Source organism: Ostrea edulis, chromosome 1, assembly GCF_947568905.1.
Source record: "Ostrea edulis chromosome 1, xbOstEdul1.1, whole genome shotgun sequence".
Lineage (NCBI taxonomy): Eukaryota > Metazoa > Mollusca > Bivalvia > Ostreida > Ostreidae > Ostrea > Ostrea edulis.
This window is the reverse complement of record NC_079164.1, coordinates 75,905,634-75,922,889: the sequence shown is the minus strand read 5'-3', so window position 1 is coordinate 75,922,889 and position 17,256 is coordinate 75,905,634. Positions and strand designations below refer to the sequence as shown.

Genomic DNA, 17,256 nt, shown 5'->3' with positions numbered 1-17,256 from the left:
TATACGGCTCCAAACTTAACTGTTCGTGATTTGTCATGTTTACAATGATGCTGATGAAATAAACCGGAACCGACGGTGTGATGTCATGAATTAAACTTCAATGGTCACTCTCTTAGCGGCAGGTAATTTAAAATATATGATAGATATTGATTTGATCGTTAAGCAAGGATTGTTGTTGTTAAAGATTGTCATATACGATATGAGTAAGTAATACTTTATTAATAAAAGCATCATTGTGGATAAGGTTGCCTTTCCCTTTAAATATTACGCCTAATTGTGCACTGAATTTTCGAGCTAGGAGACCTCAAGATTAGGATGATAATCCACGTAAGTTCACAATCATAGTCCAAGGTGTGACTCAGGGATTTTGAAAAGGAACTTTTGGCATTGGCGTCAATTTTTTTTTCTTGTTAAAGGTTTAGATTTAGCTCGGATTATTTCCGGTGCTTTAGTCCGCACTGGCTCGCTATAACCTGGTTTGAGTAAGTTTACGCTTTATAATCCGCGTATTTCGTTGCCCTTTAAAGTTCGACTTTGAAATCGCTCAGCTAAAATATCACAAAATGCAATGATTTAACTCTATAATAAGATATGTTTGTGAAACATAAATGCCCCCGATAATGGCCAATTCCGAAGATGGCAAAGGCCACAAGGACAATTATTTTGGTACCAGTAGGAAGATCTTGTCACAAGAAATGATCATGTACAATATGAAAGCTTTAATATTTACCATTTAGAAGTTATGGCCAATGTAAAAAAAAAAAAATTAAAAGAAGGTCAAATGTCAAGGAGAAAAGGTTTAGTACCAATGGAAAGGTCGTGTTACAGGGAATACTCATGTGAAATATCAAAGCTCTATCACTTATTGTTCAAAAGTTATAAGCAAGGTTTAAATTTTCAAAAAGTAGGTCAAACTCCAAGGCCAATGTCACAGGGTCAAATATGTTGGTACGATGGAAAGGTCTTTCACAAGGAATATCAAAGCTCTATCACATACTGTTGAAAAGTTATTAGCAAGGTTAAAGTTTCAGACAGATTGACATAATTACAGGATTACAGAATGACAGACAGGACAAAATATACCCCCCGATCTTCGATCTCCGGGGGCATAAAAATGTTTACTGCATGAAAATTTACCCTTGTATACAACGTTGTCGCTAATAGTAAATCTGACACAAGAAAATAAGCAAGTGACAAATCGCGATCGCGCGATCCACAAGCCAATGTAACCGACGTCATCTGATATTAAATGTGACGTATGGCTTTTGTATGGGATCAAGCAATGAAGCAACCCCCCCCCCCCCCCTCCCCCCTCTTCCCAGTGAAAAATATAACAGGACAACATTTACTTGGTAAATCGTTAATTTGAATATAATATCTTTGATTTATTATTCGATCAACGTACAAAGAAAGATGTTTTACAACAGTGATTTGCGTTCAAGCAGCCTAGTTTCTATACGTCGTGCTTGACAACGAGAAAAGCTGTGTATTAAACCGAAGTATCTTATTACACACGTTAACTTTCTATTCCATAGAAGGTCCAAAAACAGTACGTGCGATGTGTGTGTGTGTGTGTGTGTGTGTGTGTGTGTGTGAGAGAGAGAGAGAGAGAGAGAGAGAGAGAGAGAGAGAGAGAGCGCGCAAAAAATAGATAGTTCCTCTGTATTTGGTAATGATTTCCCTATTTGAAGGATGGTAAAGGGAAATAGTCCAAGAGAGACAAACACTGATCTCATAAAATATACTATTGTTAGTATAACATAGGAAAGTGATATTTATCATACTTATTCAAATAAAATGTAAAATAAAATCCAAACCAAAACCGGAAAAACATATTTGCCGTGTTGCGGCACGTTTGGTCGCCTTGACACGTTCGTTCGCCTGGCGACGATATGTGCGGCACGTTTGGTCGCCGACGACCATTCGCGCCGCACGTTTCGTTGCCAGCGTCCAAACATGTCGCATTTATCGTTGCCTGGCGACCTAATGTGTCGTGAGGGTGGACACGAATGATTGTCAATTTTAGACCATATCCGAGCACAAATGGTCGCCACCCAAGCCCCCTGTCCCATACCCCAACTTTGCTTTTGCTTTGTAAAAAAGGTGTGTGTTCATGTGTGTGTTCATTCGTGCGTGTCTGTGTGTATTTGAGTGAGGTGTGAATCTGTGTGCGCGGGTATGTCTGCATGTATTTGCGTATACGTGCATGTGTGTATATATGTGCGTTCGTTCGTACATGTATGTGTGTGAATTGATGTGTAATAAAGTTTTGTTTTGCATTACACACGCACATTTGTCACACATTTGTAATACAAGTCAAGTACAATACAAAGCCAACAAACAAAAAATCTTGGCATTTCTGGATGGAATTTTATGTGAATTTATTTTGCAAACACACGAGTCGCAAAATTTTATCAACACAATACTCTTGCATACCATCCTTATGGCACACTGTTTTTACATTTATTCCTCTTCAAATATATCTTATAAAATATCTTTATTTTTTTTCTTCTTTATAAAATATCTCATTTAATATATGATAATATATCTCAGAAATTTTATAAGATATCTTATAAAACATATAAGATATCACATATGTTTTATAAGATATTTCTTAAACTTTATAAGATATCTTATAAACTATATGAAGTATCATATCGTTGTGTAATACTTGCACGTGGGTGACACATGTGACCTAGATTGTTCTAGAGTTCGATGTTCATCACGTAGTAGAAAAATGACGTAATGGTTGCATAACTGTGTCTTTCAAGAATGTACCAAAAATTCATTCTGATTATGAATATACTGTGAATGTAGCCGATGTTAAGCTCTGGTTAGACAAGCACTTTAGGCATTTTGGATTATTCTATAACTGGGACTAGGATTTAGGAATTTCGTTGGAAATTAACAACCGATTTGGGATTTGATTTGTGTACAGATTCAGCTCGGCACGGACATTGTTTATTGTTCAGTTATCGTAAGTTAGTACTTTGTTATTATTATAATTTTCTTTCAATGATTGTAAATAAATGCTAGTACTTGTTTGACTGTCTTTGTTAGTAAATTCTACTGCTCGGTAATTCTGATCCATGACAATATGAATTTACTTTTATAACATGTTTAAGATATCTTATAAAACGTATTTGATATCCTGTATGTTTTATAAGATATATCATAAAGTCGATGAGATATTCTATAAAAAATCGTGTATGAGATATCTTCTTTAAAAAACTATCTTATAAACGTCGATTTATAAGATATATATCTTTTATGATATATCTCATAAACTTTATAAGATAACTTGTTTAATATACAAGAAAAGTGGTTGTTATATTAGCGTTTACATAATCTTTATGTTATCAATAAATCAATTATTAAGTATTTCTCATGTCTTATAATGAATATGAAATTTACTCTACGTTTCTTGTTTTGGTCACTATATCACGAACAAGCCTTAGGGTTATTGTGAAGGAAAAAAATACTTCATCCAATATTAGATTTTAATCTCTTCAACTTGGGTGCTAGGTCTTTTGTTTGGTCTCTCCAAATCAATTTCATCAGAGTTTCTGTTGAAGAGTAAACAATATGTCAATTCTCTTATTCCATCAAAATTTGACAAAGTCTAATTGAAATCAAATCCTATGATCTACTTATTTATTCTTGAGCGGATCAGAAAGATCTAATCTTAATTAGATTGTGTGAAATGAAACATATTGCTGAACTTCACGCATTCTCTTGGCTTGTATGTTGTGGATCACTTCGGACGGAAATCATTGGGAAATGTGGACAGCCGAAGTTCCCTGGGGATAGAAACGTGCTGAAACATGGCGTTTCCGTGCGGAAACCATACATGTACGTATACCTAAGTGTCTGCAGTTTCCGTAGTATTTCATCCTTACGGAAATGGTATTTTACATCTAGGGACAGACCTTTACATGCGATGCATGTACTGAGTGTCTCAATATATTCATTAATGTTTTCGTTGTTATCTGTCAAGCTGAGAAAAAAATAAGTTAAAACGGAAATAGATTTTGCTGATACGTTGATATCAACATAAACCTTTTAAATCCGTTATTTTGCTATTTAATAGTACTTTTCATACCAAAACAATCGTTTCTGAGCCCCCCTTAACAATTAACTGTATATTGAAGACCATTTTAACCCTCTGTCTAAGCACCTGTAGACACTGGCGGCATTATCGACAATGCATGGATGAATATCAGTGTCACAATTGTATTTCAAAATTACGGTTATAATAACAAGATAAAATTCTAAAATGAAATACAAAATAATAAATATTATATGTATCACAATTATAAACTGAAATGGCACGGTACACCACATTTTTAAAAACTGAATTCTGTGCTTTAGAATTCACGTACAACAACCTTCTAGAAGTTGACAGGATACGTTCTTTCCGCTTTCCACATACATGTCTCTAGTAGATACATGTTGTTACAGAGTGAAGATTAAAGAGAATAAACCATTGAAATCACTCATCCCTACCACAAATATTCGTGCATATATCGTCGGTTTTATTTTCATTTTAAAGTTTCCATCAGTGAATATAATGTCTCATGTATGTTTCGTATCATTCTTTATCACCATGGCCAGTGTTACAATTTCGTCTTGCTCAAGTCTCTGTGAGGTTGTGTTTAACATACCGACTGCTTTCGATGATACGTTAAAACTGACATTATGAAAAGTATAAAAGAGGGTGAGTACATAAAATAAAATGAAAACTAACATAGATACTGGAGTAACTTTAGTTACAACCTTGTTTAGCTTCATTGTCACGTGGTTTTATCGGGGGAGAATCTAATCTGTCAACACATTTTGAGAAAACACTGCTTACTGTACACCACAAACGGCATACATACGATGGTAATAAAACGTGTAATACATTTACCGGTACTGTCTGAGATACGCAACAGAAGATATTCAAAACCAATCACAGCGCATGCGTAGGTACGTTCTTCAAGCTTTAGACACGATCAGAACAACATTCACATTTTACAGAAAATCAGAAACATCTTGGCGAACACCAATAAACTTGAACATACAATTATACAAGTAGTCTGAATAAAATTCATGTTGAATTATATCATAAATGAATCCTGTGATCAGAAGATGTATATATACCAGTTTACAGATCGATAAAAACAATACATTCTTAATTATTTTACTGATTACCGAATTAAAAAGAAAGTTGTAAAATAAATCCCTGAAACATATCAAAATCATTTCTAACACTTACCGAAGTTTTTTAAAAATCTGTTGCATTCATATATAGCATTGTCTTTAGTACACGAACATGACTCGAATCTTTCCCCACAATGTCCTACATGGTTAAGTCGTGGGTAAATCGTATACCTCGAGCTTTGTTAAACGGTTGTCATTTCAGTTTCCTGTACAAGGCACGCCGTTAGCCATACGTCGGATTGATCAAGTCACAAGAAACATTATCATTTATTTTCTATTTAGTATGTGTAAGTGAAACTTTACATGCATCATGGTGTATCTGCAATTCAAATTTATTACAGAGCCCACCTGTTACTGTCATTGACTAGGAAATTTTGTTTTTAAATTTAAGTATATTAGGTAGATTTTAAAGCTCTGAAGAGAGAATACAATGATGCATGGACAATTCAATATCACTGGAATAATTGTTCACTCAAGACAGACATGCTTTTGTCCAGAATCAAACGCTTTGAGCACTACTTTTGTTTCCTACAAAGATTGATATCGTATTTGATGGCATTTGTGTTTTGTAACAATATTGGAGCTAGAAGACCGATGATGTTCATGTATAGACTGAACTACATTGTATGCTTTAATATCTTGCATTTCGGGTCAAGAAACGGTTCATATGTCTACAAACTTTCCAGATCTCCCAAACCAATTGTTTCTACGTTCTAGCTTTCATTTGAAATAAATGACCAGCTTTCGTACCTTAGTTTATTTTCTGTTATGATTTATATGGAAACAAAAAGGGTTGTTTTACGTCCCTCTCGAGAATATTTCACTCATATGGAGACGTCACCACTGCCGGTGAAGGGCTGCAAAATTTAGGCCTATGCTCGGCGCTTATGACCATTAAGCAGGGAGGGATTTTTATCGTACCGCACCTGCTGCGACACGGGACCTCGGTTTTACGGTCTCATCCGAAGGGCTGCCCCATTTAATCGCCTCTTACGACAAGCAAGGGGGTACTGAGGACCTATTCTAACCCGGATCCCCACCAGAAGGTTTTTAGAAAAAAGAGGGGATGAGTTTAGATGGGGTTTTTAGAAGGAAGATTCTTTCGTTATCAGTTTCTATTCGTAACGAAACTTACTAGGCAATTCGATAATTACTTGAAAAAATCAAGATTGTTGAGCGACGTCTGTTTTTGTTTGAATTTTTTAACTACCAATAGAACAAATGCATATTGAAGTGGGTGGATATCTATGTAGCAATATATTCCATTATAGCCTGCATATTGTGTTTATATTTCTCAACTGGTTCGATACGCAAGAGCTTAATTAATTGTTCTGCTTATAGTCAGTTTTTAAGTCGAAATAAAACAACAAATAAGTTGGTGGTGCAGGGGTTCCAGAAGTCTCGTTTTAAATTCAGCATTTCGCAAATTCTATGATCGTTATCGCAATCTAGTTGCCAATACAACCTATCGTTGGGTCAAATGCTGCCTGACATGTTTCATACCGATTGTTAGGCCGTTCTTGACACATTGATTTTGACTACAGATAACTCCGTCCACCTGATCAAGATATAAAGCTAACGGCGTGTGACCGGTAGAGAGGGGATACTTACTCCTCCTAGGCACCTGATCCCACCTCATGTATATCCAGGGGTCCGTGTTTGTCCAACTCTCTAATTTGTATTGCTTATAGGAGTTATGAGATTGATCACTGTTCGTTATCTTCACCTTGCATTAGAAAGATTATTTCTCAACAATGATGAAACTTTATTTTCTGATATCACAACCTTTTTTTTCAGAAACTGGCATACCTAATTAAAGGAATCATTAAACTTTGAAGGCATAGTAAGTAATTCCTTGTTTGTTTAATTTGATGATAAGATAGTCTCACAATTATTGAAGAAGGCGTTACGATACACAAATTGATCAATGTTTGCTATCTTCACCTTTCTTCACAGTGAACTCGAAATGAAAGACAGCAGAGAGTCTTTTATATCTGCTTCATACATGTACTTTAGGTTAGATATTTATTTAACACAGATGCAAACGGCACGTTTACGAACAACTCAACTTTATGACAAACGGGATGGTTTCCACTTCTCCATCGTCAACTTCCCATATTTTTGTAGAAATATTTCATTGTCACCTGCATATGGTGTTTATATCTCTCAAGTGACTCCATATGCAACAGGTTACTGACAAACAAGATGATGTTAAAAAGTTTCAACAGATTTAAAGTCAACATTTCCCAAATTCTTGATTATCGATAGGGACGTTAAACAATATACAACAGACCCAAGTTCTATAGTCGTTATAATGATGTAATTTGCCAATACAACCTATCAGTGGGTCAAATGCTATCAGGTGTGTTTCATAACAATTGTTTAGTCGTGCTTGTCACACTGATTTTGACTACGGATTACTCCTTTACCTGATCGGAATATAGGGCTCACAGAAGGTGCGACCGATTAACAGAGGGTGTTTACTCCTACTAGGCACCTGATCGCAGTTCTGGTATGGCCAATGGTCTGTGTTTGACCAACTCTCTGTTTTGTATTCATATGAGTTATGAGATTGATCACTCACTGTTCGTTATATTCACCTTCCACTGTATTGTCGTCTTCATTGGTAGTATTTAATATGCATGTTAGTATGAAATGTTTCAAGAGCTGAGTGTTGATATTATCTAATTAATGACAGAAGTGTTGAAAATGAAACCTCAATAATGCTCCTGTATTAAATTCTGCGAGATTTTGATGTTTGTCCGGTAATAATAAAAAACAAAGATGCGTAAAAAAGAAAGAAATTGAAAATTGAAACACGTTTATGATTGTCTTCCGAAAATGTTTCTCAGAATGATAGATCTCATGTTTCGATGTGACGATCTGTCTTCAATATTATAATTCGCAGATCTATATCTCAATTCTAGCGTCCAGTCTTCTGAAGGTTTCAAAGATGCACGGAATTTCTGAAATAAAGAGTGGTATATAAAGTCATTAATGACAAATATCTGTGAATAATTAATAGGCTACCCGAGGAAAAAAATTGTGTCCCCAGTTTAGTTATGCTGTCAGAGTGGCATTTCATTAACATTAATTTGCAGGATATATTTTAAAGAGAGAATTTAAAAAAAATACAACTCTGAAAATGAAATATATCACAGGATATACGATAAAACTATTCATAATTGTAAATATCGACAATAATGGGTATCGACACGTTACGAATATTACCTGATATAAAGTCTCGCCATTAGATCTGCGTAGGACTCGAAAAGCGCAGATAGGTATAGGTACAAGAGGTAGTAAGGCAACAAACCAACCAAAGACCCGGGCATATCCAGGATATGTATACGAACCAACCATTGGTGGGCGATATGTGTACATCGAAAATATTAAGAGCACCTGAAAAAGAAAAGTGATATTTTGCATAGATAGTCATTAAATGTATTTTACTAACTTGAATATATACATGTATAAGGAACAAGAGTTATTTCTACCACTCTTATGGATAATGAAGGATCGACAAAGAATGGAGAGAAAGGAATAAGATGGAATCTTAATAACAAATTGGATGGCTTGGATTTTGTAGATGATGCTGCTTTATGATAGTCAACATATTAACATATGCAAAGGAAAACAACATATATGGTAGCAATATCTACCCAGAGTTATCGGTCCTTACACTCACTTATACCCCTGTCAACGTCTCAAGGGTTTTACAAGATTTTTGTAAAATGGCACGTAGGCTCAAATAAAGTATGGTTTTGACTTCAGTTACAAATAAATATAAATATTGAGCAGATGTCAAGTCTTTTTGTGACACAAGAAGCATTGATATGGGTTGAAAAGTGGATATTGGGTAGTTCTATTGCACCAGGCCTATACATAGGTACATGAAGAACATATAGTAATGGGAAAAAATCTATAAATAGTTGCTTGTCCTACACTTTCCCGGTATTTTATAAAATAGTTCTTAGTTTTATTAGCCGTAAAAAAATGGATTTACATGTGGAATAACATTGTTTATTTTGAAACGTTAACAGAGGTTAACAGAGGTGTAAGTGAAACCAAGGATCGACAACTCTGGGTAGAGATTGATATGGTAGAATGTAAAACTTATACGGTACCAATTTTGATGCACCAGACGCGCATTTCGACAAATAATGTCTCTTCAGTGATGCTCAACCGAAATGTTTGAAATCCGAAATAACTATGAAGTTTTAGAGCTAAATATAGCCAAAAACAGCGTGCCAAAAAAGTGGAGCCAAATTCGTCCAAGGATAAGAGATATGCATGAGGGAGATAATCCTTAATTTTGAAATGAATTTCTAAATTTTATAACAGCAATTAAATATACATCCGTATTTTCAAGCTAGTAATGAAGTACTTAGCTACTGGGCTGTAGAGACCCTCGGGGACTAACAGTCCACCAGCAGAGGCCTCGACCCAGGGGTCATAATGTAAAACTTATACGGTACCAATTTTGATGCACCAGACGCGCATTTCTAGAAGCGGAGAGAATGGAGCTCAAAGTTAATATCAGGAAAACATTAGTGATGAGTATAAATGATAAAAACAAAGAGAAACGATACATCGAAGGAGAAGAGATAGACTCATTCACATACTTAGGAGCTATGGTAACACCAGAAGGGTGGGGGGGGGGGAGATATTAAAAACAGACTTTCTAAAGCAAGGAAGACCTTTACCTGGTTAAAGAAATTTTATACCAGCAATAACATTGAAAGGAAAACAAATTCAAATTATACAAAACACTTGTACTTACAGCACTATTATACGGATGTGAAACATGGAAAATGAACAAGGGAGATAACAAGATGATAGACACATTCCAGAACAAATGGGCAAGAAGGATAAAGAGGATAGATTGGGAAGATAAGGATAAATAAGATAGATTGGGTGATAAATGAAGACTTATTAAAGAGAACAAAAATGAGACCAATTAGTGAGGAAATAGCGAGGACAAGATGGAAATTCATTTGAAACACATTTTTGGCTATATTTAGCTCTAAAACTTCATAGTTATTTCGGATTTCAAGCATTTCGGTTGAGCATCACTGAAGAGACATTATTTGTCGAAATGCGCATCTGGTGCATCAAAATTGGTACCGTATAAGTTTTACATTGATACAATATTCTACCAGTGACTGTAACATCACACTAACATGGAAAAGAAACAATTGGCGACCAAAAACAACAGCAGTAGGAAAAGAGAGGACAGATGCCGACTGGCAGTCATGGAACGAAGCAAGAACAGCATCAGCCAATAGGAATGGATTGATTTAGGTCTGTGGAGGCCCTATGTGCCACCAGGCAACTAGTAATTACTAATTTTATACGAAGTGATTTAGGACAGTAGATAAACTTGATATTCACCTCCGCGTTCCTTTGATATACATTTTGTAAATATAAGATTTGATTTTCAAGGTGTCATTTCGTACACTCTAGTACATGTAGCCGGCTTCGGTTGATTGATTAATTGTATATTGTTTAACTCCCCTTGCTCGTCATAAGAGGCGATTAAATGGGGTCAGGGTGTCTTTAGGATGAGACCGCAAAAAATGAGGCCCCCGTGTCACAGCAGGTGTGGCACGATAAGAACCCTCCCTGCTGAAATAATATTAGATGCAAGAGCTTGTTCTGCGTATAGTCAGTTTTTAAATCGAGGTAAGCTACTGACAAACAAAGTACAGGGGTTTCAACAGTCTCGATTGAAGTAAGCATTTCGCAAATTCTATGGTCGTTATAACGATCTAGTTCGTCAATACAACCTCGCATTGGGTCAAATGCTGTCTGACGTGTTTCATACCGACTGTTAAGCCGTTCTTGGTACACTGATTTTGACTGCGGATAGCTCCGTTTACCTGATCAAGATATAGGGCTCACGGCGGGTGTGACCGGATGCTTACTCCTCCTAGGCACCTGATCCCACCTCTGGTGTGTCCAGGGGTTCGTGTTTGCCCAACTATCTATTTTGTATTGCTTATAGGAGTTATGAGATTGATCACTGTTCGTTATCTTCACCTTGCATTAGAAAGATTATTTCTCAACAATGATGAAACTTTATTTTCTGATATCACAAACTTTTGTTTCAGAAACTAGCATACCTAATTAAAGGAATCATTAAACTTTAAAGGCATAGTAAGTGATTCCTTGTTTGTTTAATTTGATGATAAGATAGTCTCACAATTATTGAAGAAGGCGTTACGATACACCAGAAGATTCTCATAAAAACGGGTACTCTCCTTCCAGTTATCATCTCTATGGAACGTGACGTATTTGCCGCCCCTACAATACAATATACTAATTTGTAATCCTTTAAAAGGTTAGTTTGCTCCAAGAGAAAATACCATCTAACAAATTATATTTATATGAGTGTACGAGTATTGTTGCATTCGATGTATTATGTACTTTTGTGATATTTCAAATTATCAATAGTAAGCCGCCTTACAAGGGATGAAATAATCCCTTAACAGCGTAAAACCATTAACATCAATCAATAGTAGAATCTATACGATATTAAACAAGAGACTCATGGGCCACATCGCTCATCTGAGTCACCTTTGTCTAGCCATTCCTCAGCTGTTGTAATTTCTAAAAAAAAAAAAAACAAACAAACAAAAAAAAAAAAACAACTTTATCTCAATCTTTATTTCCATGAAAACTTTTGACCCTCTACTGTGCCCCCACGTAGCCCCAATGGATCACAACATTACTGAAAATGAATTCACATAACACTCAGGAGCATCAAAACCAATATGAGAAACATGATCTTTCTGGTCTGGATAAGACCAAGGTCACAAGGTCATATACCAAGGTATGATATGAAAGACCTTGCCATAAGAATTCTATACAAAATATAAGAGCTCTATCTTAAATAGTTAAGGAGCTATTGTATAGATCAAATTTTTATTCAAAATAAGTAAAACTTTCAGGTCAAGGTCTCACATCATCACATGAAGGATCTCTTCTATAAGAATGTATATACAAAATATGAAACCCTAGCTTAAGTAGTTTAAGAGATATCTTTAAAGATTTGTCCTATATTTCATCATATAACACTTTTATCCACTATTGTGACTGCAACCTACCCCTGGGGACAATGAATTGCACAAACGTAGATCTACTCTATGTCAGGACCTTTCAGGTAAACCTTAACTTTTCTAGCCCAGTAGTTCTTGAGAAGAATATTTTTAAAAGAGTTTCCCTACATATTCACATGTAAAAGTTTGATCCCCTATTGTGGCCGTACCCTATCCCTGGGGGAATCATCACTTTAACGAACTTGAATCAGCGCTATGTCAGAAAGATAACAGATAAATTTAACCTTCTCTGGCTCAGTAATTATTGAGAATTTTTTTTAAAAGTCTCCTTATAAATTCACATGTAAGATTTTAATCCCCTATTGTGGCCCAACCCTACTCTCGGGGGCAATGAATTTAACAAAATGACAACCACCCTTTTTTGGATTTTTGTGATTTTACCAAGATTGATTGAAATTGGCCTAGTGGTTCTAGAGAACATAAAAAAAGTTTACGACGACAACGGAAAGTTTTGATAAGAAAATCTCACTTGAGCCTTCGACTCAAGTAAGTTAACAAACCTAACTCGTAAAGATACTCTGACACGTCATATATATTTTTTAACCGTTGAAACAAAAGCAACTAATCGTAAATAGCATTTGAAACAAAGATGGTTAAAAGACACTTTTCACCATAAATCCAACCAAAAATGAGGCACTCGAGCACACCAAATAGAGGAACAGCAAACGCCACAATGTACCAATCTAGTAACTGTAATATGTACAGACCAGCCTGAAAGAACAACCCAAGATAAAGTGCTGCAATATACAAATGTGTTTCTACCAATCTAGGAACCGGAATATAAAAACAAAACTTGATTTTCTTTTATGTGCAGTGAAAATAAATTTCAAAATGATAAATACGTAATCGATTGTAAATTCAGAGCATTTATTTTATTATAACTAAATACCATAGATGATGCTAAATATTACATGTGCATTTCATTGCATCAATAGATATTGCTCTTACGTTTGTGCACAGCAGCAATCCAGTCAGGAAGAAGAAAGAGCATAACACTACTGCCAGAAGGGACTTGTGACGTCGAAGACGCGGGGAAAAGTCATTGACAGCATCTATACATGATTCCATGTTAGCAAACTGAAAAATAAATACATGTATCTACAATTATAAAAAGCTGAGGCAGCAAAGAACCAACACATTATATTCTATCCACAAATGAGTACAGACTAGTTCCGCTTACTTTGTAGTTACTACACCTGTAATATGTACTAATACTACTAGGGATGTCAATGATTACATGTACTCTACTATCGCTCGGTCATACCGATCATCGACTAAATTCTTCATAGTCGAATACTCGTTAAAATAGCGTTTTAGTTATGTTCATGAAAGGCGAAGATAACGAACGGTGATCTATCTCATAACTCCTATAAGCAATACAAAACAGTTTGACAAGCACGGATCAGGTGCCCAGAAGGAGTAAACATCCCCTGTCGATTGGTCACACCCACCGTGAGCCCCATATATTGATCAGGTTATCCATAGTCAAATTCAGTGTCCCACGAACGGTCTAACGATCGGCATGAAACACGTCAGACAGCAATTGATCCAATGAATAGGTTGTATTGGCAAGCTATATCGTGATAACGACCATAGAATTTGCGAAATGCTGACTTTAAACGAGACTGTTGGAACCCCAGCATCATCAATTTGTTCGTCAGTAGCCTGATTCGATTTAAAAACTGACCTTACGCAGAACAAGGTCTTGTGTATCGATTCACTTGAGAGATGTAAACACCACATGCAGATGATAATGGAATATTGCTACATAAATATGGGAAGTTGACGATGGAAAAGTTGAAATCATCCCGTTTGTCATAAAGTTGAGTTGTTAGTTTGTCGTTGATATCAATAAAATTCTAAGTATGAAGTAGAAGTGGACGACTCCGAGTTGTCTTTTATTTTGAGTTCACTAGGATATATTGAATCTACATATGAATGAAAATTATTATTGTTAATAGACAACACATCGTCGATATATCTAATTATCGAATTGAAGGCCATAGCAAGAGATTTTTTTTCTTCTTACGTAGAAGTTTTTGAATAAATTCTGCTTCATAGGAATATAAAAACAGGTCAGCTAACAACGAAGCACAATTCTTGCCCATGGGGATTCCAATAGACTGTTGGAAGACCTGATCAATAAAGACCACGAAGATATTGCCAATGAGGAACTCCAGCATATTTTATATTTCAAGTTCAGAGTACTTGAGCGTGGAATCATAGTGACGTCTAACAAAGTAATGTTTTGGATGACTGATCACTAGATAGGAATATTTGCGTTTTCCGTTTTTGTTGAAGAAGCAACCGTCTGTGATGTAAAAAAGTCTATTCGTTGATTTATCATGAGGAATGGCCGTGTAAAGAGTTGAAAATTCATACGTTTTGATGTTGTTGATTTGAGAAAAATTTTGTGATTTCAAGTTTACTAAAAGTTCTTTAGAATTGTCTAGAATCCACATTTGATTTACACCACTTCTGGCATATGTAGTCGCACAGTAAGTTGGAAGTTTCTCCTTTACAGCTATTAATATTTTCGCGAGAAGGAAAGATAGGGGCTTGGTAGATGATTTACTGGATCCAGCAATGTATCTTTGTTTGTAAGAGTTTTTATGATGTTTAGGAATCCAGAATAGGTACGGTAACTTATATTCATCCAACCCATTGACTGGGATATTAAATGTGTCTAAAACCGAAGCATGGTTTTGAAAAATTTTGTCTTCATGAATTCTAAACGCTTCCGTGTTTTTGTGAGTAAAATTTATGTAAGGTTAAAGTCAAACCGGTTTTAATTCGTTCATCTTCAAATAAATCAATTTAGTTTGGATGTCGGTCTGTAAACATGCCTGCGAAACGTACTGAATTGGTTAGACATCCTTTAAAAATCAAATGATGTAAGCACGGTTAAATGAAATCCATGTAAAACTGAACTTGCATTCTGTGGTGGGACAGCAAACATGTTGTATCATATTTAAGGTTGACATCCGTTTGAACTGTCGTTAACATCTTCGTAAAAATCTTCAATTGAAAATTTTCTGGTGAGTTTCATCGCACAAACGCCAAATTACAGATCCCGAAAAAATAAAACTGTCCATCACCAACATGAGTCGGGGATTTGGCTGGAACAATTCCCCAGGTAATAGATTAATTATGGGTCGCGCCCTCGTGGATACAATGCACACCCTCAAAGTTAGATTAATTTCCTTGGAAAAATGCACGATGCACCTTAAACATTATCTCAGAAACAAGCATGTCCTGTTTATTTTGCATAAAAAGGATAATAAAATGCTTCATATTGCATGTTGATGTACTTGTCATACTAGTGTACTTGAATGTACAATGTACATAACCTCAAGCCTATCTGTCGTGATATTGCATTACATTGTTCTAGACTAGGTACATTGTATATTGTATCTCCAATTAATACGATCTTTCTAATTCAGTTGAACACATTACTAAACGGCTATGCAGAGATGACCTAGGTACCAGGGGCGGATCCAAGAATTGTAGTTAGGGGGATGCAACTTTCTGAGGCATGGTATTTGATGCGAAGTCCTGGTGGGTGCCCAGGGGGTGAAGCCCCCGGAAGCTCCTGGATTTTACAGATTTTATAGGGCTTCAAATATGTCTCCTATGCAGTAATTTTTACTATTTTCCGTCATTTTTGATAGAGGGAAATCAATCAAATGACGCAAATTTCAAGGGTTTTTGGTTTTAAAAAAAAAGTAACTTTTCCCCAATAAAAGTAATTCAATAAATCTAAAGATTTTGTCATTCATTGCTCTGAGAGTGGAAGAAATTATTCTTTTTATCGTTTATATTTTTCTAAACAAGAGACCACGATTTACCTTAGATTTGAAAATTGTAGGGGCGCCCCTTAAATTCGCCACTGGGTACACTTGAACTCTGTCAGTCCGTTGGTTTTATTTTTCACCGAGTACTCGAATATCGCTCGACTAAAGCCTCCAAGTATTTGAAAAGCTTATCCGAGTAAAATTGACATCCCTAATATGTACTATATGTATATGCAGCATGTATTTTATGTATGAATATATGAATGTATTAATTTCTGTAGTATGGATAGTGGGATATTTTCTTCGAATGTTAAGTTACCTAATCACTGTGTATGAGATGAATTAAAATAAAGGATGTGTACTATATGTATATTGTTTATACCTGGCTATTAAATCCAACGGTGAACAACATAAAAAAGAACAAAACTGCCCAAATGCTGGGGAAAGGAAGCTCTGAAAGAGCCGTAGAGTACACGAGAAAAACCAGCCCTGGACCTATTTTGAAATTGAAAGCTGTGAAATTTAATAGACTAAGCATATCTGCTAAATCTTCAATGATAGTTTGGCCTGATATTAATTTCAGATCTAAATTTATTCTAATCATATCTTTTCTATCGATGTTTTTAATGTCCATTTGAAAGACCAATTCATATATCGGAATATTCAGATAAATCAAATTTGTCATTCTACAATAGATTGCATTTAAATTTTACAGTTGATTAATAAGCGTTCAAAGTTATTCATGTCGTTTGGAACTTAACTGGTGGAATACTTACCTGCTTGTACTACATCTTCTACAGGTTTTCCTGCTATATGAGCCATGTACCCCACAATTGTGAATATTGCAAATCCTCCAAAAACACTAGTACCTTCACTGATCATTGTTAATATGATGGAATCCCTGATAACGAAGTCTCATAAAATTACAACAAAAAAGAAAACGAATTATACTTCCCCACTACAATTAAAAATGTTTTAAAATGTGTATGTTGACAAATGGTATAATACGGCTAGGTTGATTTGAAATATGAAAGGTGAAGATAACGAACAGTGATATATATATATATATATATATATATATATATATATATATATATATATATATATATATATAAGATAAAGTAAAAAAAGAAAAGAAA

General features: G+C 35.3%; 2 protein-coding genes and 1 long non-coding RNA gene across 3 annotated transcripts in view; 1 reads left to right on the top strand and 2 right to left on the bottom strand.

Annotated features, from left to right (window-relative positions):
- LOC125680998 (sodium- and chloride-dependent betaine transporter-like) overlaps positions 1–6,457 on the bottom strand; it is a 27,615-nt gene extending 21,158 nt beyond the window's left edge. Inside the window, exon 1 of the mRNA XM_056160882.1 lies at positions 5,258–6,457. The gene's annotated coding sequence lies outside the window, so the exon portion shown is untranslated. The remainder of the gene's footprint in view (positions 1–5,257) is intronic.
- On the top strand, positions 2,730–16,455 carry LOC125681194 (uncharacterized). The gene is made up of 3 exons (XR_008802060.1): positions 2,730–3,852; positions 7,000–7,045; positions 15,767–16,455. It is a non-coding gene; the product is annotated as an uncharacterized LOC125681194 (long non-coding RNA).
- Positions 7,198–17,256, bottom strand: part of LOC125681713 (sodium-dependent proline transporter-like) — a 23,319-nt gene continuing 13,260 nt past the window's right edge. The window contains exons 7-13 of the mRNA XM_056160876.1: positions 16,894–17,018; positions 16,500–16,612; positions 13,272–13,400; positions 12,935–13,034; positions 11,408–11,508; positions 8,434–8,604; positions 7,198–8,168 (exon numbers count right to left, since the gene is read on the bottom strand). Of these exons, the coding sequence (XP_056016851.1) occupies positions 8,025–8,168; positions 8,434–8,604; positions 11,408–11,508; positions 12,935–13,034; positions 13,272–13,400; positions 16,500–16,612; positions 16,894–17,018 (883 nt within the window). The 3' untranslated portion in view covers positions 7,198–8,024. The remainder of the gene's footprint in view (positions 8,169–8,433; positions 8,605–11,407; positions 11,509–12,934; positions 13,035–13,271; positions 13,401–16,499; positions 16,613–16,893; positions 17,019–17,256) is intronic.